At 46.3% G+C, this 23,630-nt stretch overlaps 1 protein-coding gene across 1 annotated transcript in view; it reads right to left on the reverse strand.

Annotated features, from left to right (window-relative positions):
- CACNA1C (calcium voltage-gated channel subunit alpha1 C) overlaps window positions 1-23,630 on the reverse strand; it is a 649,850-nt gene that overhangs the window by 245,441 nt on the left and 380,779 nt on the right. The window contains exons 4-5 of the mRNA XM_073887000.1: window positions 19,925-20,064; window positions 13,287-13,426 (exon numbers count right to left, since the gene is read on the reverse strand). Of these exons, the coding sequence (XP_073743101.1) occupies window positions 13,287-13,426; window positions 19,925-20,064 (280 nt within the window). The remainder of the gene's footprint in view (window positions 1-13,286; window positions 13,427-19,924; window positions 20,065-23,630) is intronic.

A 23,630-nucleotide genomic window follows, 5' to 3' on the forward strand; every position in this document is an offset into this window, starting at 1 on the left:
GCTGTATCTCTCTCTGTATCTGTCAAATAAATAAATAAAATTTAAAAAAAAAATAAAAAAATAAAAAAATAAATCCTAGGGTGGGGGGAAATGATACCAGAAGGGAACTTGGATCTACAGAAAGGAATGGAGAGCACTAGAAATGACAAATGAGGGGGTAAATATAAAAGACTATGCTTATGTTTTTTCATAATTTACTTAAAAGGAAAACTGACTGTTTAAAGCAAAAAATATATTAACACTGTAGGATGGGGTTTAAATACATATATAAGTAAAAAAGACATATAACAATCACACAGGACGGGGGTTTGGGTAAATGAAATTATACTATTAAGTTATTACATTTGTGATGATACACAATTCAAATGTATGAATTTTATTGAATATAAATTATACTTCATTAAAGTTAATTTTTAAAAATCAATTGTAGTATTTCCCCTTTTCTAACCAGTCCAACTTGGAGCCTGAGGTAGGTAGAGAGTTGGACACACAGGAATACTAATAGCTAATATTTGCTGAATGCTTCTTATATGTTGAGCACAATTTTAAACCCTTTATGAGCATTTATTTATTTAATTCTCATGACAACTCTGTGGAGTAAATGCAGTTTTAACCCCCATTTTATAGATCAGGAAACTGAGGCATATAGCTAGTAAGTGGCGGCTCTGGGAATCTGAACCCAGGTAGTTGGACTCCACTGTCTATGTCCTCACCTACTAATTGTCATGGATCAGCAGGAGGGAACAAACCAAGAATAACAGGTACCTGGGGCTCATGCTCTGTGTATTGATCATTTCATGGGACACTGACCCCACTGTATCTTCATTTTCTAACCCCTCATTTTTCCTTCCAGCACTTATAACGCATGGGTCACTTGTAAGCCTAAGTGGCTTTTATTATTATCATTATTTTAAATTAGGTTACAGTCACCTTGCTGCTGGCTATTATTTCATGTTTAGGGATCTCCAGGAAAGGGCCAGGCACAAAAGAGACTCAATCATGGAGCTTCCTGAGTTTAAGAAGCTCTTTCTCCTGTGAGCTGCCACCTGCCACAGTCCTGGGCACATGATCAATGCTTAATAAATATTATTGACTGGGACACCCTGGGTGGCTCAGTCGGTTAAGCATCTGCCTTCAGCTCAGGTCATGATCCCAGGGTCCTGGGATCAAGCCCCACGTTAGGCTCCCTGCTCAGCGAAGAGCCTGCTTCTCCCTCTCCCTCTGCCTGCCGCTCTGCCTGCTTGTGCTCTCTCTCTCTGTCTGTCAGATAAATAAATAAAATCTTTATAAATAAATAAGTACATATTGTTGACTTACCATATGACATGTTCTCCCACCTCTGGCCTGATTGCTAATGTCTTGGGAGCTAAAGAGTAAAGGGATTTGCCAAAGGTCATGCCCTGTCAATGGCTGCATCTAGAATTGGTAAGTAAAAAAAAGAAATTCTCAGGGTATTGCTGTTCTCTGCCATTGAAGCATGTGATGATATGGCTCAGAAGAATTTTAGGGTTAATACAGTTTAACCCTTTCACTTCCCAGATGAGGAAACTGAAGGTCAGAGGTTAAACAATAAGGTCACTTCGCTGGCCAGACTTAGATCCTGGTTTCTTCACCTGCAGACCCAGAGTGCCTTCCACTTTTTCACAAGTCCCTAGGTGGCAATGATACCATTTCTCATTAGCCCCTGTAACCAAAGAGGTTCTCACCAACCATCAAAATGTAAATAGACCAGCACCCTAACTATCAATTGTCCTCAATCTTGAAAGCCACATGGAGCATCCTGATGAGAAAATGTGCCCTCCTCTAAACCACAGTGACCTGAGTCCTACAGGGAGTATTCCTGACTTGGGAAATAGTCTGAACCCATCTCTGTTCATTACTCTGGGAGAAGCACTTAGGACTATATTTGTCTATCTATACATTAGGGATAATGTCCCTGCCTTCCTGGACCACGGGGCTGATTAATCAGCCAATAAAGCTCTTGCAGTCTGAAAGCCTTGCACTGATGCTGAATATTGCTTTTAGTTGGTGGTAACCCTAACATTTATCACCATCTACATTTTGTTCTTAAATCAAAAAGGGACATTTTCATCACGGGGGAATGTCTGTGCTTTCCTTTAGTAAATATGAGAAGTTATTGTGTGATTGGATGCATTCTTTGTCATTATTATTTTTTAAGCTGCTGTATGTAGAACACCAAATAGTAGAGATTTTCCCAGTTTAGTCAGGTACTGTTACTGATATCCAATAACCTCTCAGTAAAACTCCATGACAACAGGGCCTGGAACTTTTGAAATATGTTCATTGTTTAAATTAACTTGTTTTGCTGCATTTGGGTCATCTTCCTTTCCTTACTACGCAATGCCGTGGCTCATCACAATCCATAACCTCTCTCTTCAAGAGGTGGATTTAAAGGAGTCTGTTGCTAGATGCTCCTGGGGCTTGAGAGGTAAAACCTCATTCCTGTCCATGGAATACTCATCACTAATCTCACTCTGTAGATAAAGAAACCGAGGCAATGTGAAGCAGCGAACAGAGAGGTTCGTAGCAGAGCTGGGGTTGTAACTGTGCCCCTGACCTCCTATTCTGGGGCATCTGGAAGGGAGGGGTCAAGAGCTCCCAAATCAGAGGAGGGGGTGCAATAGTAGAATCATGCTGTGTGACATGGGAGAGGGATGGGCATCAACTCCCAGCTGCCTTGAACATGACAGGTTTGGGGGGACCGGGGTGGGACCCTATTCTGAATTCTGTTCTGTTTCTGGTAGACAAGGAATGCCAACACCAGGGAGCTGACTTCAGACTCCTCACAGCAAAGCAGGCCAGCCAACCTGTTTGGAATATTAAGACGCCGCACTGTTTAGAGCTGTCCTCCAGAGGGTCTGCCCTGCCTTAGTGAACACAAGCAGAGCGGGCAAGTGGGAGGGAGCGCTGACAGTCCCTCAGGCCTCCCTCTTGGGGTGGCTATGAACTAATGTGTGCGAGAGAGCTCTGTGAGCTCCAAACGCTATAGGAAACTGGAGGGTCCCATCATGGGACTCCTATCCGTCTTCTTACAGGGGGTGTAGGAATTGAGTCCCGTCTGCCTGCCACCAGGGAACCGTGTGACTTCAAGAAGGCCATTTAAGATGTCTCGCTGCAGTGTTCTCACCTGTAAAGTGGAAACTTGGTTGGATCAGATATCTAATGTCCCTTCCCACTCAGACGTTCTTCAGGAATGGCACCATGAGAGGAATGCACGGAACAAGGCTTCCTGTTTTAGTAAAAGAAAGTAGCAGACGAGGGACCTAGAAGATGCTGCAGACAGGATTTCTGCATGGGATGGGCAGCTTCTGGTCCCTCCTAGGGAGAAGTAGAGAGAGGGATGGACTTAGGCACCTGTCCCCGACCTTGTATCCAATAGCCTCGTAAGTGGTTTAAGGTCCCTCATTTCGGTTTTAGGTCCCATGACATTTAAGATTCCTTTAGGACAAAAGGGATGAAAAGGCAGAGAAAGCAAATTAGAAAGTGAGGGGAAGAAGAGGCGCCAAGTCCAAGGAAATGAAAGGGAAGAGGAAGTAGAGGGTGGAGAGGCAAGAGGCCTGCTACTGGCAAGGGCCGTCAGCTGGTGGAGAGAGGAAGAGCGTGTGGAAGGGGACGAGACGCAGAGGCCGGGCAGGTCAGGCCCTTCAAGTTACAGGGAGAACAGAGATCCGGAGCTAACCGACCTGCCCAAGGTACCTGAGCGAGGTGGGCGTGAAGGCAGGGCTGGAATGAGTCTTCTGTCCACTTCAGGCTTAAGCTCTGCCACCTCACCTGCAACATGCTGGTACTTTATGGAACTGTTACATGAACCAGAAGAAAGGGAGGTCCGGGAAGGTGATGACACAGGCAGAAGAAACAGCAGGGGGCGGGGAGAGGACAATGTGCACTCAAGCCTCTGCTCTGACTCCTGGGTCTTCTCTGGGACGTAGGTTTCAAAAGCTGTAAATTTCAGGGGCTGAGTGACTTGATTTGCAAATATCAACTCTAGGCAGGCTTTCCCTCATCAAATCTGGAACAGTGAGGTGTCCTTAAATTCAGTGAGGGAGCTTTTGCTGGACCATCTCTGGTACCTGAGCACTCCTCCTCCCGTGCAGTGCAGGCACCCCCCTGGGAACACTGTCCTGGGAGCAGTAACGGTGACTGCAAATCCACTGTGGCCCACCTTACCGAAGAGCAAATTTCAGGCAGGATGGCATAACTGCTTTTGAACCATCAAAGTGTAAAAACACTCAGAAGAGTTGTTTTTAGCAGCTCTAATATGCCCCCAGTGGGTCTGATTAACTGGCAGCGTTTGCTAATCAGTGTGGCCAATTTCACAGTTACTAATCCCCAGGAGGGGAGAAGCCATTCTGAGGGAAAAACTGCATTATGGGATGAGTATGGTTCACCTGGGTATTTGGGCGCTCAGGTGAGTTTGTAACTTTTGCAGCAGGAAGTCAAGAATGCATTCTCTCAATAGCAATAAAGGCAGTGTGGTAGGTGTTCTGTAGTGTAAGGTCTCTGGCAGAGTGCTCAGAGAACAGGATGCCCTGGACCTGGCCTCCGGAAAGGAGGCTGGGCAGGGTGGGAGAGGGTAGGCTGCTTTGGTCTGGTTCTGACCCCAGCTTTGCCACCAGCTAGCTGTGTGCAGGGTGGCTTACTGAACCTCCCTGGAGTCTAAGATCTGCCATCCATTCTCATACTCTTTGAGGAGATTCCCGAGGCATTTTGCTGTCTCTCTGCAATGCAGTCTTTTGGATGTTTCCAGCGGAGAGGAAAGAACAGTCTATTTAGAAAACTGCCTTACTGGCCTGGCATCCAGGACCCACTGTGGTTTGCTCCGTGCCGAACTGCCTCACCCGGTTCTCACTATGTCCTCAGTGGAGGACCGGTCCACACGGAGACCTACATGCTGGCCTGGGCTGGTGACCCAAACGAACAAGGTTTTCACCCCGAATGTCCTTTCACCTCTATCCCTACGTCTTCTACCAAAAACTTAAGGCTCATTTCAAATACTGTCTCCTCATAAAGCTTTCCTGGGCTGCCACAGTCCCTGGGAAACTCACCCCTTGAATCTACTTCACTAGCATACATAATGCCTCTCTGGTAGTTTTTGGTCTCATGTTGCTATTTAACTCTTAAATGTTCTTTACCATTTAAAGTATATTTCTTTTGGAGCACCTGGGTGGCTCAGTTGCTTAAGCGTCTGACCCTTGGTTTTGGCTCAGGTCACCATCTCAGGGTCATGGGATTGAGCTCCGTGCTCAGTGCAAAGTCGGCTTTAGATTCTTTCTCCCTCCCACTCTGCCTCTCCCTGCTCATGCTCTCTTTGTATCTCAAAAATCAATAAACAAAATCTTAAAGAAATAAAGTATATCTGTTTTGTCTTGATAGTGATTTTGTCGTGTTCTTCCATTTTACATGCCTTGTATAATATCATGTGATGGGATACAATGTAATGTAACCGCTACCATTTAACTGAGCACTTGCTAGAAGCAAGGCACTGTTTAAGTGCTTTGCGTGCATTAACTCGTTTAGTTTTTCTAACACCATATGAAATAGGTTCTACTGTTATTTCCATTTCACTGATGAGGAAGCTAAAGCACAGAAAGGCTTAGTAACTTATTTAAGGTCACAGAGTAAGTCGGTGCAGAAGCCAGGCAGTCTGATTCAAGAACTCTTGCTCAAAATCACTATGTCTTGTCTCTCCTGGCACTTTCTATCTGGTATCCAATCAACAGGTATTTGTTGGCTGACTGGTGTTGATTTGTTTTCAGGAAACAGTTCTAATCTCAGCAAGAAAAAATAGGAAGAAAGGGTTTGACTCCTCTCCACACATGGTCCTTACTGCTCCTTCTCACTTCTCAATTAGGAAGCAAACCCTTGTTTAATAGCTGTTTTCTGTTCTGTGTGATTCCAGAAATGACACTTTTAACTGAGAATCTTATAAATACTCATATCACAGGGAAAGCATGTCCCATGAAAAGTCTCTATCACATTCAAGTATCTTAACAGATGGGGATAGTATTCTATTTATCTCTGTGTCTCCAGGGCCTCATTTAGTGCTTGGCTTACAGAAAGTGCTCAATAAATGTTCACGGTGAATGGATGCTATTTTCTAAGGCTGGCTCTGGTTTTGCATGGAGGTGACTGCTCAATCCCCTTCATTGTCAAATCAAGTTGGCTGCTAGGAGTTTCTGTCAAAGACCTCACAAATCTAAAAAACACTTTCTCACCTCCATCTGCTTGATCCCTTTATTCAATCCACTCCTGAAAGTTCTTCTCCAGGAGGGCATATGGGATTGCATGGAAAGGAGGAAATGACCCTTTGCTTATTGCCCCACAAACAAATGCACTCCTGTTGTATACATTGCGAATATTTAATCACAACCCTCCATGTTATTCATAATGTTTGAACACAGTTCATGTTCACTGTGCAACATTTATTCCATATGGTCTATCCTTTGGTACAGTATGCATATGCCTCACAAGCAGTGGGAACTGAGATCCTTAATTGATGAAGCAAAATGGACAAAACTTTCAATTACACAGAATTGCATAGAAGGAGTCAATTAATTTGTACATCCAGAGTGAAATCACCTCTGAAAACTTATTGTGTACAACCCCAGGGCCACAGTCATTCTCCTTTCTCTTCATAATTTTCTAGAATGCCTCTCCTTATTTACCTTTTAGGATCTATTCCAAATGCCACCTCCTTCAAGAAAGCTTCCTGATTCTTTATCCCCGTTCCCAAAAGTGTGGCATCTCCAAAGCATCCTTGTCACAGAACTCCTCACATTTTTCTTAAGCTTTTTTTCTGAGGCAGGGGGAGAGCACTCTCCAATTTTTGTTCTATACCATCATTTCTTTGAACAAGATCTTTTCTTCTACTTTTCAGTCTTTTTGAGAACACACTTAGCATCTGACTCATTTCTTTCTTTTTTTTAATATTTTATTTATTTATTTGACAGAAAGAGAGAGATCACAAGTAGGCAGACAGGCAGGAAGAGGGAGAGGGAGAAGCAGGCTTCCCGCGGAGCAGGGAGCCCGATGCGGGGCTTGATCCCGGGACCCTGGGATCATGACCTGAGCTGAAGGCAGACGCTTAACTGACTGAGCCACGCAGGCGCCCCAGCATGACTCATTTCTGCATCTACTGTAACAGCTACCAGAATCTTCTATCAGGGGTGCACCCAGTAGGTTTTGTCAAATTAATATATGGCTTGCACCCTTACAATCAGCTCTCTCATTCCATAATCTGTGATCTTAAGATTTCAATGATGGGGCACCTGGGTGGCTCAGTTGGTTAAAATATCCGACTCTTGGTTTCAGCTCAGGTCATGATCTCAGGGTTGTGAGATAGAGCCCCATGTCGGACTTCATGCTGGGTGTGGAACCTGCTTAAGATTCTCTCTCTCCCTTGGCCCCTCCCCCTTCCTCTCTTTCTCTCCCTCTCTAAAAAAAAAAAAAGATTTCAATGGCATTTAATACACATATGGATGTTTAAAAAATAAGAGCAACTTTTTGGGTTTAGAGTTACATACCCACAAACCATCCAACTAACCTATTTGTTATAAGAAATAACATATGTGTATATCCAAATATCACACAACTGTCACGAAGATCAAATAAGAAGAAATAAATACCCTCTGGAAATGCTAAAGAGGCATTTATAACTGGAAGGTGGTTTAGCATTAGAATTTGAGTGAGCTGGGTAGTTCTTAGTAACGGCTGCAGGTAGCGCTGCCCCTCAGCCGTGAGGTGGCTGAGTAGAGGCAGTCATTCAGTCTACAGAGATTTATCTGGCATTGTAGATGCTGAGGATATAACAGTGAACAAAATGAACAAAAATTGTCCTCACGGAGGTTATATTCTCGTGAGACAAGGGTAAAGTAAGTAAATAAACAAGTACATATACAGTGTGACAGATGGTGATGAGTAAAATGGGAAAAATAAAGCAGGGAGGGGGCACAGGAGATATGAGCATGGCTGACATGGTTGGGGAGAGTGGGTAAGATGACATTTCTGTGGAGACTGGTCTGGTGAGCAGGCCAGCCCAGCAGAGAGCTGGGGAAAGGGCGTTGTGGACACAAGAAGCAGCAAGCGTGAAGTCTTGCTGGGTTTGGAATGTTGGAAGCATGGCAAGAGGGTCACGGAGGCTGGCAAGGAGGGACAGACAGAAGGGAAGGGTGGAGGGAGATGATTTCAGAGGGGAGACAAGCGAGACTGTGTAGGGCCCTGTGGGACCCTGGCTCTCATCAGTGAGTGAGGGGAGACTTGGAGGGCTTTGACCACAGCTGTGATGTGTATTTTACAAGGATTTGTATTTCAAAAGGACCATGTTGGCTATGGTGCTGAGACTAAGCTGTGGCAAAGGGCAAGTGTGGAAACAGAGAATCCAGTTAGGAAGCTACTGTAATGATCCAGGCGAGAGGTGTTGGAGGTGGTAAGAAACAGGGAGTTTCTTGAAGGTATGGCTGATAGGATTTCCTGGAGGACTGCCTACAAAGGGTGAGAGAAAGTGGTAAGTCCAAGATTTTTGGCCTGCGTAACTGGAAGGATGAGGTTGACATTGACCAAGACAGCAGGAAAGACTTTGGGAAGATTGGAAGTTCTGTTACGGATGTGGTAAGTTCGAGATGCTGAGACATCAAATTAAAGGAATGGAATAGGCAGGTAGGTATACAAGTCTGGAGTTTAGAACAGAGGTCTGGGCTGGTAACATACAGTTTGTAGTTATTAGAAGACATTTAAGCAAGATTTAATGCCAGAAGGCTCAGGATATTTAATGCCAGATACTCAGGAACAGAGTATCCCTGAGATATAGAAGAGGTCTAAGGATCGAGACTGCAGCTCTCCAATGTTAAGAGGATGAGAACGTGAGGGGAAATCAGCAAGTGATTCTGATAAGGAAAAGCAAACAAATTAAGAAAGAACCGTGTCCTGATAGCCAAGTGATGACAGTGATTCAAAGACAAGGGATGATCAGCTGCATCCAATGCTGCAGCTAGATCAAATACAACGGCACCAGGGAACTAACCACTGGATTCGGTAATGGGGAAATCACTGGTGGTCTTGACAAGAGATGTTTTACTGCAGTAATGGGGGAGAGAGCCTGACTGGTGTGGATTTTAAGAAAGAACGAGAAGACAAGAATTGAAGACAACAGATAGCGGCAACTCTTTCGAGGAGTTCTGCTGAAATATGAAAGAAGACACCTAAAAGTTCTACGAAATGGAATTTGTCTAGGTTTATAGTGGTAGGAGATATTGCTGACATCTTCCTGGATGATATCAACCAAACTAGCCCAGGGTACTTGTTCACCACGATCTACATACTTTACTATTTAAAAGTCACACAGACACTTCTCCAGGAGAAAGGGTGATGGGCTGGATTAGCCCTTCCTTTAAGCTCCAAAAAGAGCTACTCTGTTGGCAACCCATGGAACACAAGACACAGTTGTTAGCCCTATGCGTAAGCATGAAGCCACCTGCAAGGCTGCCCACAACTGCAAAACCATCTCAGTGTGATCATCTTTAATGACAAAGCTATCTTCTTGGACTGCATGGCAGGTACTATTAGGGCCTTATCCTTGAGGTACTGTACCATCTTCTTGATGAGAGAATTCCAAGGTATGTTACCTCTTCCTGACCCCACTCTACAGTTCTACCATAAATTAAATGCATGTGGAGATGGGACACCTTTTTTAGGAAGTTTTTACAGTGGAACCCTAGCTACTGTATGTAATCTGATTCTCCTTTTTAATGCACTGAAGCATGAGTGACTCTCAACCATATGCACCTCTAATTAAGAATTTCTGTACTAGAGTAATTACTGTAACTATTTCTGCTAATAAACTCCTCAATCTCTTTGTTTTAGACTGTACTGTTTGTTCACAATTATTCACCCTTGCTTCTCTGTAGGTACAGTATAATTCTGTGTCCCATTATCCTTGGGACAAAAATAGCAATGTGACTTGCTTTGGCCTCTGGAAAGTGAGTAGCCATGATATAAGCCATTTTGAGCAAAAGCCTGAAATATGCTTGTGTGGCTTAGCTCTTTGCCCCCTTTTTGAGCATCTGCCCTCTGCCATGACAACAACATAGCCTACTGGATGCTTCTTCAACCTGGGCTCTAGCTAAGCCCAGAAAAGTGGCAGCTGGCCAACATCATCATGTAACATGACCAGGTATAAATGTTTCTGATTTTAAGTCACTGAGAATTTGGGATTGTTTGTTCCTAGAGCAAAAGCTGACTGATACACTCTTATTAGATTGTCAGATTCCTCAAGTATTTATTTTTTATGGTATGTCCTCATACCCAGAACAATGCTCTGAAAGTGTGGGCTCCTAATAAGCATGTACATAAGAGGGTAAGAGTCATTATGCCCACTGTAGTTTGGTTGGAAGTTTGGAATAGTTCATAGTTCCTATCACTGACACATTGGCTGCACCATCATATTAAGCTCCTTAAAGTCATGTTCAAAGTTATTCTCACCTTCCTTCTCATTCCTCGATTTTAGTCTACTGAGTTATGGCTGACTGACCAAGAAAACCCAAAGAATTTAGGCTTCACAAAAGGGAAATTGGATCTTGGCCATCATATTCAGTTGAACCTTGAACAATATGAGTTGAAAGGTGTAGGTCCACTTACAGGCAGACTTTTTTTGGATAAATACAGAACAGTACTGTAAATGTATTTTTTCCCACCATATGATTTTCTTTCTTTTTTTAAAGAATTTATTTATTTATTCGAGAGAGAGCACGCATGAGAGAGTACAGGAGCAGGGTGGGGAGGGGCAGATGGAGAGGGAGGAATAGGCTCCCCACTGAGCAGGGAGCCTGACTCGGGGTTCCATCCCAGGACCCTGGGATCATGACCTGAGCTAAAGGCAGATGCTTAACTGACTGAGCTGCCCAGGTGCCCCTGTATGATTTTCTTTCTTTCTTTCTTTCTCTCTCTCTCTCTCTCTCTCTCTTTCTTCCTTCCTTCCTTCCTTCCTTCCTTCCTTCCTTCCTTCCTTCCTTCCTCTCTCTCTCTCTCTCTTTCTTTCTTTCCTTCTTTCTTTCTTCCTTCCTTCCTTTGTCTTTCTCTTTCTTTCTTTTTCTTTCTTTCCTTCTCTTTCTTTCTCTCTTTTTTAAAGATTTTATTTATTTATTTGAGAGAGAGAGAATGAGAGATAGAGAGCACGAGAGGGAAGAGGTTCAGAGGGAGAAGCAGACTCCCCGCTGAGCAGGGAGCCCGATGTGGGACTCGATCCCGGGACTCCAGGATCATGACCCGAGCCGAAAGCAGTCGCTTAACCAACTGAGCCACCCAGGCACCCTCTTTCTTTCTTTAAAAAAGATTTTATTTATTTATTTGAGAGAGAGAGAGAGCATGAGATGGGGGGGGCAGAGGGAGAGGGAGAAACAGGCTCCCCGCTGAACAAGGAGCCCAATGCAGGGCTCGATCCCAGGACCCTGGGATCATGACCTGAGCTGAAGACAGACGCTTCACCAAATGAGCCACCCAGGCGCCCCCCTGTATGATTTTCTTAATAACATTTTCTTTTCTCTAGCTTACTTCATTTTAAGAATATAGTATAACACCTATAAAATATGTGTTAACTGTTTATGTTATTGGTAAGACTTCTGGTCAGCAGTAGGTTATTAGTAGTGAAGTTTTGGAGGAGTCAAAAGTTATATGTTAATTTTCAACTGCGCAAGGTGGGGGTCAGCACACCTAATCCCCACATTGTTTAAGAGTCGACTGTATACTGTTTCCAGTCCTAGATGCCCTAAATGGTTAAGGCCAAGTAGAAAGAATCTGTTCCAAAAGTGTTTGTGTGGCTTAGCTCCATGTTCACTTTTGAGTTTAAGACAGACCACAAACTTTGCCCAGGGGGCCCCACTGCAGAGAAGGCACTCCAACTCTTGCCTTCATTTATCTAGTAAATTCCCCTAACTTGTACAGAGACCATTGTAGGCATGGTGCAGGAACGGAGACAATACAAGGCACAGTTCTGGGCTTCTGGGGGCTTATAATGTAATTGAAGAGATGGGATATATTTGTAAAAGTCTAAGACAGTCAAGAGTTTTATACTAGCTAATCCTTTACAAGAGGTTGTATTGTATGATAGGAGAGAAAGTTGGTTAGGAAGTCCCTAGTCCTGCGCTGCTGCTGGTTAGTTAGGTTTCTCTGGAAGAATATTTTCACTAATCTGTGCACGTACGGAAAGAATAGAACAGGTTAATACAAGGTTCTTCACGTTTCTATGGTAAAGGCTCGGTGTTCAGAGGACCTCTTTGTTTTCCTGTCCCCTGCTCCCATCTCCAAGCTTGTCTGGTTTCAGCCCAGTCATAGGGACCTCTACCTTGAGTTATGGGCCAGATCTGATGCAGCTGACTTGAGAGGGAAAAATCTCAGCACGCAAGTCCAGAATTATGCCCAGATTGCACCAATTGATCAAGGAGCAGTGGAATGAAGAGCTCTCTGAAAGTTGACTTAATCCCCAAGAGCAACTGGGGTTGTGCTTTGTTGGGGGTGACGCTGGATGCCCGAAGCTGCTGTTTTCAGTGCCTGGGGTTCATCCCTAGTGGGGCAGGCTTCTGGAGGAAGAGGTAGAAGACAGGCTGTCCACCGGACTGATACCTGGATAGACAATATCTCTCCAACGCCCTCTGGCCTGATTCAGAGAGCTGAACACCCTCCACCCTTTGGCAAAACCAATTCTCACAAATGCAGGCAGCCTGTCCATAAATAGGACTTCTGAAGCCGGAAATGTCCCATTTGACATGAAAGAAGGAGAGGGTTGAGAGAAATGGCAAATAGAACTTTTTGAACATCCACTGATGCTTTTCTGATTGTTCTCTGGAAAAATACAGAAAGTAGAGATAATCTCATTGGCTAAAATACCTTGAGCCTGAGCCTCAGGGATTAGCCTTTTCTGCTCACCAGGCTCCTCTGCTGCAAATGTATTTAAATCCCCAGCCCAGGGCCTGGGGAGGGAGTGGGGATGGGGCTCAGATGGCCAAGGGATTTCTTTCTTGGGGTAGCCTGTCTTCATTTGGCTGTTTGGCTGCTGTGGATTCTTTCCAGGGGTTTACAGGAGCTGCGGCCACAGTGTGTTCTCATGGACTCACATCAGAGTTAGGTTCTTTAAAGCAAAGGATTTCTTTTAAGAAAAAACACCTCCGTTTATATGGAATCAATTTCCTGGCAAAGTGCTCCTGGCAACTCAGCACAGGACAGCAGGGGGTGGGTGACAAGATACCACTGTAAACCAGAAGAATGGCTTTACTTACTTGGGACTCCAGACACCAGGCGCAAGGGACGCAGCACACGGAATGCCCTCAGTGCCTTCACGTCAAATCCAGCTCCTTTCCCTCCCAGAGCATTTGCCCCGTCGGCTTTGGTTGCTTGTTCTAAAATTGCACTAAAAAGCCTAGAAGAGAGGAAGGGGAGATGGAGCTGTCAGACCCTGAATTCTCTGAAGGAAGCTTGGGAGAGCAGAGTTTGCAGGCATCCCTAGCCCAGGAACCAGAGCAAGGTGTGTGCGTGGGAGGGACCGTGACCTAAGATGACATCCCCTCAGTGTGGGTATTGCCCAGCCAAGGGCATCACCACTGCCCAGAGAGGTCTGAGAGGTGATGGGCAGGCCCTTTGCAGTCATAAAGCCGTGCACGAACACAACTGGTTTTGTGTAAGCTGGGCGGCCTGGACAGAAGTGTAAAGTTGCTAAAGTTTGCTGGAGTGTCTCTGTCCCTTTGCAGTGCCCTCTCTCCACTCCATGGTTTCCTGGTTCCTGCCCTCCCGTGGCCAGGAACCACAACCACACCCTCTCTCGTCCCCACACACCTCCTTACTCCAAATGATTCCCCTTTGATTTTGCCTGGGCACAAATAGAAGATCCCATAGACATTGGCTTTGTGCTGCAGATACAAGGATGGGAAACTAACTACTGGCTTTAGCAACATGCAGACTCCTGAGACGTTGAAAACATCTGTTTTGGAGAAGTGATGGGGACAAATGCCTAATGGATACGGGCTCAAGAGAGGATAGGAAGAAAAGTCTGAGATAGCTCTAAAAGAAATATGATGCAAACCACAAACATGAGGCATATATGTAATTTAAACTTTCTAGCAGCCACGTTAAAAAAGTAAAAATGGGCGAAATTAACTGTGATAATGTATTTTATTTACTACAACATAACGAGAATATTATCATTTCAACTGTAATAAATACAAAGAATTTTTCATGAGATGTTTGTTACTCCTTTTGTGCTAAATCTTCGAAATCTGCTCTATATGTTACATGGACAATGTGTTTCACCTCTGATTAGCCACATATTCTGTACTGAGTGGCCGCATGGCTGGTGGCTGGTGGCTACAGTATAGACAACACTTCCGAGGAATTTTGCTGTAAAAGGTAGTAGAAGAAAAAAGATGGTTGCCAGAAGAGGGTGTGGAGTCAAGAGAGTCGTGTTTGTTTTTAAATGGGAGATCCAGCGGCATTTTTATATGTGACAGGAGTCATGTAACAGAGACAGACAATCTGACCATGCAGAAGAGAGAGAACAATTACTGGAAGGATTGCTATCCTGCAGGAGGCAAAAGGGATATCTTTCACCCTGAGGGGTATTGGCCCTAGATAGGGGAAGGGTGGTTTATCATGGTTCAAGTGGGAAGGTACATCATAGGGGTACAGATGTTCCCCGTGGTTACATGTGTTTTCTCAGGGAAACAGGTAGCAAGGTCATCGGCTGAAAATGTAAATGGGGAGCAGGTATTGGAAGTTTAAAGGGGGAGGCTAAGGTATAAAAGACTCACCAAAGAAAGTGGAGGAGTGAATGGAGTAGCACATAGAATAGGGTTGCCAGGTATCATCAAGGACCTATTTGAAGTTGGTGGTCGCAAGTGTCAAGTGAAACCCATCAGCTCAGCTTTGCAGGTTTCTCTACCCCTTTTAGTGGCACAGCTTCTGGTACCAGATGGATTTCCATCTAGTTGGATTTGATTAGGGTTGGTGTTTTTCCAAATGAGCAAGGTAAGTGAAGAGAGGAAGAAGGCAGTTGACTGTACACGCAAGTGAGAGACTGTGATGGGGCTGGGCATCTAAGCTGGTTAAAAGGAGGACTGGACACAATGGGCAGAGGAACGGAGAGAATGGGACAGGATGAATGGATTGTCAGGGTCAAAGTGCTAGAGGAGTAAGCTGGAAAGATGGCTGGTAGTGTTTCCAGAGCAGGGTGTTTGGTTTGAGTTTATGGGGGAGGGTGCAGTTATTAGTTACGGCAGGGATATTGGCTATCACCATGAGAGTGGGCATCTAAGACAGATGAAGTCAGGATCCCTGGGCGGGGGGTTGGGCGGATTTAGATATCAAGGAACCAAGACGCTACTGGAGGTGACAACAGGAATAGTGAGGTTGGAGAGAGTTGGGAGTGAGCCAAGAGCTCCTGTCTTCAAGGAATGAGGAGTCGCCAGAGGCCTAGAAGGGGACTCCATAGGGAGAAGCAGGGGTGGAAGGGTTTGATCACACACATCAGAACCAGAGGTGGCTAGGAAGGGAGGAGGGCCAGCAGTCTGAAAGCGGAAATAAGAGAAAGGCAGGGCCCCTCTCCTGACCTCCTGGCTGCAGAACAAGGCATTTGGGAGAGAGTGGCCATCTCCTGAGAGACTGTGATGGAGCAGGACCCTTGGGGGAGCCAGGAGGTTAAGTGAGTGGCCAGAGACAAAGCTGAGGGTTTAGGGCAGCCCTTGGGCCACTCGCTCTGTACATGGAGTTTTGCTGGAGCTCAGCTATACCCCTCATTCACATACTGCTGCTGTCCATTGCTGTTTTCTCGGAAGAGGTGACTAGTCAGGACAAAGCGCACAGCTTGTGAGCTGAAAATGCATATCTGGCCCTTTACAGAAAATGTCTGCTGACCCCTGAATGGGCAGTGGCTTGTGGGGAACACAAGGCACAGTGGAAAGGTTTCAGGAGGATGGCGAGGGAGAGGGGGCACAGGATTCAAAGAACCACGTGGGAATGGGAACCCGGAATTTTGGGCTTTTGTGGTAACCAAGAAAAATAGGGGAAAGGACGCATGGGGGCAATTTCTGCCCTTTCTACTAGAGATGACTGCCAATTCACTGTCAACAGAGTGTGTGCTGGGCTGTGGCCGAGGGTCAAAGGGGAAGCCCAGATATCAGAACTGGGGCCACACATCTGACCTGCACTCAAGGCCAGGGCAACTTCATTCTTGAGGAACAGGCTTGAGCTCCTGAAATGACTCATGCCCAGGGAACTGGATCTGGAAACACGGGAGGCTGCAGCTGGGGGCTTAGCTTTGCAGAAACGCAAATCCAGGCAGGGCCCAGCAAGGATGGGGTTGTTCTAGATGAAGGATTTCCAAACTGTGCTCCATGGAACTGCTTAGGGACTTCTTGGGCAGCGAGGCCAGAGATAAGTGGCGGGAACAGAATGGATTTCGTGACTCTCTGAGTAAGGCTTTGCTTGAACAATGAGTTTTGTAGCTAAAAGAAGTTTGACAACTCTGGCCAGACCACATCTAAAGTCTTTCCCAGCCCTGTGATTCTTTCAGCTCAGCTTGGCAGTTTGATGGTGTCCTATGTTAGCTGGTGATGCCTTGAACCCCAGGCAGAGTTGCCAGGATGGGGGAAACAGGCTTCTTTCTCTGCAGAGAAATGTTCTTTCCACTGAAGTCTAGATCGCTGAAATCTTAGAAAATGGAGACCAGTTTGTAAGTTTGTCAAACAACATTCCAAATCCAAACCAGATTTGGTTCCTAGTATTTCCTGGAAGAAAGCAGTATGCTTATTAGGGTACAAGATGTTCACATAATATTATTTATTGAAGGGAACAGAGGTTAGACAACTTTCTTCTCTTTTCTCTGCCCCAACTTGATGCAGACACTTTATTAAGTGTCTGATTTTAATTTTGAAAAGGTAGAAAATTCAGGAATGGGTCTAGGAGGTGTTCTTGGCTTGTAGGGGCTGGTGTGTTTCTCCTTGATTAGATACTGTAAAGCTGAAACCACTGCTTTGTGCCTATCTGTCCCTAAGGGCTGGGTTCAGATATGGATGCTTGGCAGGGGGATTCTTCAGGAGTTGTGTCTGGCAGTTCCTTAGCTGGACTTGGAGCTTTTAAAAAGAGGACAACAAAGCTCTAGAGGGCCCAGCAGTTCAGAAAGGCAGGGCCACCACACTGGGAGACAGATGGTAGCAAAAGCCCTTGCAGCTGGAGTAGAATGTCTCAGGCAGGGGGATCTAGTGAGGATCCCTAGGTCCCTGGCTTGAGGTGGGGAGAGGTAGCTCACAGAGGCCTCTGAAGTCCTCCCCACTTTCATTCAGCAGTCTCATCTCCCCACTGTACCAAGGAGACCCTTCCACTTTAGGAAGGAAATGTGACAGGTCTGTGGGGGTTAGGCAATGCCTCTTGTCACAGGCCCTTGCGTGGCAATACAGACGTGAGAGAGCAGCTCTTGGCCCGGCACTCAGGCAGCAGGCGGGCAACCCCGGCTCTCCCAGGGCAAGGCAGATTCCCCTCTGACTGTAGGAGAGCCCAAGAAACCTTCCCCTAAGTGGCTACAGAGGAGGGGCCCGGGAGAATAGATATTTCCCAGGAGACATAAGGGAAGTAGACAGATACCCATTTAATATGATAAAAAAAAGGGGGGGGCAGGAAAAGGAGGCATGGCGGTAGAGAGCATGATGCCACACCGTGTGTGTGCGTGTGCGTGTGATTTTTCAAGTTAGAAGGATGGGCCAAGATTGAGACTAGACAGAGAGCCGCTAGGACCAATGCCCTTGGAGAAGAGAAGCTGGGTGTCAAACATGTCCGTGTGTGCTAGTAATGGGGGAAAAGCCCAACGGGTCATATGAGCCCACAAGCTAAGCAACCACTAGCATCAAAACCTCTGTGGCTTAAACAGCCAAACCAGAGGCATTTTTTGGAAGAGGGCCAGTCTGGATGCTTTCCTCTTCATCAGCTTCACGGCCTAGACCCCAGGAAGATGTGACTGAAATTTGGGCTGACCCCAGGAAGCCTGCCCTCTGCGGTTACTGGGAGGAGCAGCAGGGTGAGGGATAAAGCAAAGTCCAAACAAGCAAAAGACACAGGCCGCATGGCAAGGCATCTGCTCCCTCCCTCCCTCCCGAGCTCTGGTTTAAGCTCTGCCCTGTGCTCCTGGTTTCGACTTCCCAGGCTGCCGGTGAGGCCATGGAGGGGGCAGAGCATGGTACACAGTCAACTCTAACTCATTCCATAATCCTGAGAAGAAGATGTAGCTTCTCTGCGGAAACAAAATTAGTCCCCGAAGGCACCCTTATCTCTCTATCAGTCTCATTCCTGGGGCTCTTTTCTAGGCATATGTGAAAGGTTCCCCAGAGCCCGAGGCCCTGAGAAAGACACTGAATTTGAAAGGATTTAGGGGCATGTGGAACAAGGTACCTTAAATGCCTTTGCTATGGTTTACCGGAGTTAATTCAAGGCATTTGTTCAGTTATTCTTTGTTTATCCTGGTGTGAACAGAAGCAGCAAGTTCTCTTATAACTGCATCCTCACTCTGAGTCCTCTGGAGCCAGATCTATACCTCGCAAATACTCCAATAACTTTAGTGCTTCTCATGTCACCCAAATATCCTTGGTGTTTATGTGGCCAAAGTGTGTCTTTCATTGGCTGTGCAAAAAAAGACAACAAAGAAAAACCCCTAAAACAGTTCCAAACAACCCTAATAAGTCATCCAGATGGCCAGAGGCAAGGAAATAACTTCTCAATGGTCTTGATTTGCTCTTGTTATTTCCTGCAGGAAAGACCAGACACTCCCATGAGATGATGAGCAGTGAGTGCTCTGGAGGAGTCCACAAGGACCCGTGTCTTCACTGGGATGGCACAAATGGTGCCAATCAAAAATAGGTTCCTGGGATATGGGCCCAGTGACATATTGACCTTGACACTGAAGGCTATCAGAACTCCACGGGAGTAAAAATGCAAGGTGGCCACCATGTGACCACTCTCCAGGCTCAGAGAAATGACAGATCAGCTCCAAGAAGCCCAAGTAGAATCTGCTGTAGGGTGCCCTCCCTTCACAAAAGAGAGGAGCAGTTAAAACTTCATCAACTGTGTCTTAATGAACTACATTTCACATAGCACATGTATAGGATCTTTTTGTAAAGTTGCTAACTCCCAGATAAGGAGACCATCACTTCTGAATTTTATTTATGATTCTTTACATTGCTTTTTTTTTTTTTTTAAAGCATATATTGACCTTGATTTATCTCATGCTACAGCAGAACGGCGTGTTTGGGGAAGGTGTATTTGGTTCTACTTAGGCCACCCACGACTTTGGCCCTTCAAAGTTCTCTGTTGTCTCCTCACCCACTTATCTCAAGCAGCCTGTTTCCTGGGGCCCCCGATGAGACCCACTGTAGAGGTGAGAGTGGGCATCCATAGCACCTATGTGCCAGCTTCGTCCCCACCCCCATGCCCATGGGCTGCTTGCCAGGCCAACTGGACGAACTCTGCTCAGGAACAGAGCAGGGGAACCGGTTCAGAGAGCTGTCAGGCCAGATGTGGTTGGAGATGGAATAAAAGACCTCAAGGAGAGGAATCTCCTCAGCTGCATAGAGGATGCTGAGTTCCATTAAAAGCCCTCTGGTTCCACTCTGTGTTGTGTGTGTGTGTGTGTGTGTGTGTGTTTGTGAATGCACGCATGTGAGCATGTGTATGAGGGAGACGTTCTTAAGTAAGAGCTCTTTTCCCTTTGGAGAAAGTCTGAATTCAAAGTGACTTTTAATGGATCCTCTCATCTTGCCTGGTGCCCAGTGCCTCTATGACCAAATCAAAAAGAGATACAAATAACAGAAGAAAACAGAGGCACATGTTGGTGGATAGTAAGGGGTGAGGGGAGGGAAGAGAGAAAGGTAGTGATACTTACCCTACAACCACAATTATAAAATCTAGTAAATTCCAACCATTGCGGAGGTAAGCGTTGGGGTGAAAGAGAAGTCCATAGGCTATTACTTTTAAAAATGCTTCCACAGTAAAAATTATGAGAAAGAGATATTCCACTCGTTCCTAGGAAACAAAAATAGAAGGGAGAGAAAAATAAAGTCAATGAGATCAGGGATCTGGAAAGTTCTGAACCAGCAGATCTCACAAGCAGGTGGAGGAGAGTGCTGCCCACTCTGTGGTAGGATCTAGGAGGACCTGGGTAGGACCTCCTAGCCAGATTACCAATTCCCCAGTCTGTTACAACCTTAGACCTCCAATTCATTGGGCACTAAGCGTTTTTTTAGTCTTCAAATGTCCCATTAAAATGCAAATATTAGGGTGGTAGAAAAATTACACATTTTGGAAAAACGTCTTATTTAGTTAATTAGTGAATGTTTCATTGTACCTTCTCAGAAGAGAACTCATGATGTCTTGAGCTAGAGGGAAATGATGCCAAGACAGAGGAGAACAGTGCTCAGAAAGGAGGGGACAGAACCACAGGAAAAGTGTACCGCCACCTTGAGGTAACAAACCCTGAAGATAAAGAACCCATCTCGGGGGAGTGTACTAAGCACGTTCTCCAAACTGATAGACGAGGAACATAGCTGCAAAGAAGTTGAGACATTGAAAAGCTCCTAACAACAGCTGAAACATAGGCAATCTGCTCATATACCCTGCCCCTGAACTAGAAGTCTCTCTCTTTCTTGAGAAAATAAAAATCTTTGTCCAAAGACAGACCCCCTCAGCTGAGAATCAGCATTTCCAGGATGGAGGCAGGCACTGGGGTGGGGCAGTGAAGAGAAAAGGCTCATCTCTTTTCTCAAAAGGTGGGAGGTAGTGTTTTTCCTCCCTCTGCCACCTTGAAGAAGGCTTTGCATTTAAGGATGACGCTCCTATCCCTGGGAGCCCACACTTAACAGGACAAACTTGTAGGCTCAATTAGAGCGAGCCGACTCTGTGTGCTGATTCACTGGCTTCCCTCACCACTAATTGCTTTCTCCCACAACCTTGTTCCCAGTGCAGAGCCTTAATGGCCCCCACCAGGCGAAGGCTGCCTGGATGCCTTCATGCTCCACTGCTCGCCTCTGCAGGAGCCTCAGCCCATCTCTCACTGGAGCCACAAAACACTGGTCCACATGGCATTCGGCCACAGATCCTTCAAGCAGGACAGGCCCAGTCACAGCCCCCAGGAAGCAGTAGGCTCAGAACTCCCGGACCTATCTTCCCATCCTGTGTTGGGTCAGATGGAGCTCACCTGGGAAGGCATCACCTGGGAAGGCATACTCGCTCTTGGGTCAGATGGAGCTCACCTGGGAAGGCATCACCTGGGAAGGCATACCCGCTCTTGTCTCGCCTGCTGGGAAGGTGCTCCAAGACCAGGGACATTGGACTTTGACGGGTAGCTCTGTGGGGGGAGGCTAGCCCACTCATCTACCTGTGCTCCCATCCATTCTTTCGGATTTGCTAGACTTGGCATGAGTGCTGGCCTCACTGTGCCCAGCTCAGGGTGAAGCAGTCTGAGGAGGCAAAGTTTAAAAATACAGAATTCTGGGCCCTACCCAGACCTACTGAGGCGGATTTCCTGGCTCTGGAGCCTGGGAATGTGCATTGCAGACGATTCCAGGTGTTTCTGAGGCACCCTGAAGTTTAAGAACCACTAGCCCATGTGCCGGTGAAGGCCCTGATCAGGCAGTAGCTGTGGGAAGGGAATGGAGAAGCCGGCCTTAATCCGCACCTCAGAGGCAGGATTGTCTTTTACTCACTACCTATTACAGAGGTGGGGTGGGGGAGCATGACCCAGGAACAAATAACAGTATGTGGGAGCCTCTGGTCTTTTAAAATTAGGTGATGTTGGGTTAAAGTGGGTTGATTCGGTTGATGATGGGTTAAACCCCATCAGGACGGAGTTGAAAGGGAAAGCATGTGCAACCTGAGGGAGCTTGTGGAAGTTGTGTGTGTGTGGAGAGCTTCAGGTAATGCAGGCATCTGATCAGCTGGAGTGAAGGTTATGGGGCTGGAGAGGTGGGTAGGCGCAAAATGACCAGGGGCTTTGGAGCTGCCCCTGGGTGCTTGGATTCTATCCTGAGGAGATAGTGAATGTTGGAGTCAGACGTGTGCTATAATCTGGCACCAGTCTAGAGAGTGAGGGTGGCAATGGGGGTGGAGGGAGTTGGGGGGTGACCCATGCAGAGACCATGAAGGCTTGAGCCAAGATAGACAACGGGATTGGCGAGAACTAGGTGGGTTTTAGAGATAGAAAGAAGGTAATTTGCTTTCTGGCTGCATGTAGGGGTTGGGGGAAGACACAGCAGAAGTGCTCCCCCCGCCCCCGAGTTTTCTAACTTGGGCGACTCTGGATGGCGATGCCTCTCACTGCAGTGGGGGACTTGAGGGGAGAGCCATCAGTTCTGGACTTGCTGAGTTAAAGGATTTGTGGGACATTTGTGGGGTTACTGGTGATCAGACATAGGAGGTCAGGGGGAGTTCAGCTTGCAGGGAGGGCTGAATGAGGTTGCCCAGGGAGAGCGTGCCAACTAAAGAGAGGAGAGATGAGGCTGGAATCCCTCTCAGTGAGGACCAGTCTCATCCCTTGGAAAGCACTTTCACATTATGGGAACATACTGCCTTGGCAGAAGTTATCCTGCTTAAACCCATTGAGTTGGAGAGATAGAAAGAATCTTAGAGGGTATTTAATTAACCTCCTTACTTGAAAATCCAGAATGCTGGTAAGATACCAAGGCCAGGGAGGTATGTGCAGAAGATGGGAAAGCAGATTCCCTGACCCTTGGTCAAAAGGTCCATTCATCTCATCTCGCTTTCCTGGGTGCCAGGGGAAGGTTTCTCCCTGGTCCCCGCTTATCCCCCGAGACACAACTGGGTCAGTCCTCATACTAAGTTGTTTAAGGATCTGAGATAGAATTGGAAAGGGTCCAGGTGGCCAGTAAGAAGTGGTCGGGACAAAGAATCCTGAGAAGGGGTAGGTGCCTGTTGCCTCTGAGCACGTGCGCATGCTGATGGCTCTATTGTATTCATTCTGACTTTAGGGATTGAGTGCCCTTGAAGTTAATCCCACCCTCCCCGCCCAAACCCAAGAAAGAAACAAACAATGTAAACAAATGAAACAGCTTGGTTGATCCTTTTAAAACCTATGTTGTGTTGCCACAGAAACACCTAAGGGCAAAAAAACGGCAAAAATGAATGGAGTGGAGAAATGCAAAAGTCTGTCCAAGAACTTTCTCTTGCTGTGCTGATGTCCTGGTGCCTCTGGTCCTGTGAATACACATTTATTCATAGCCCTCCTCCTGCCTGAGTTCTGAGGCCAGAGCTCCGTGCTCCCCCGAATCCTGAGGGACCGTAGAGCTCTCTGAGAATGCACAACACTCAGCCTGTGAACTGCCCCTTTTGATCTGTGATTTTGGGAACTCAGGAACTTTGGAAGCCAACCTGGGAAGTTTCTGTTCCTACTGTTCTGTGTTGACCCTGCAAAGGGTCAAGGAGGCATGCAAACCTGCCGATGAGAGGACGTCAAGGCTGGAATGGGAATAAGCCGGAATGGAGTCCCAGGACTCCTGGAGGACCCCCTTCCCAAATCAAGGGTGAAGCCCTACCTGCCTGGGGCAGGTGTGATGACTTCAGCCTTTCAGACACTC

This window comes from Callorhinus ursinus, unplaced genomic scaffold (assembly GCF_003265705.2).
Source record: "Callorhinus ursinus isolate GAN/ISIS: 27379988/994484 unplaced genomic scaffold, GSC_fseal_2.0 scaffold74, whole genome shotgun sequence".
In the NCBI taxonomy this organism is placed as follows: domain Eukaryota; kingdom Metazoa; phylum Chordata; class Mammalia; order Carnivora; family Otariidae; genus Callorhinus; species Callorhinus ursinus.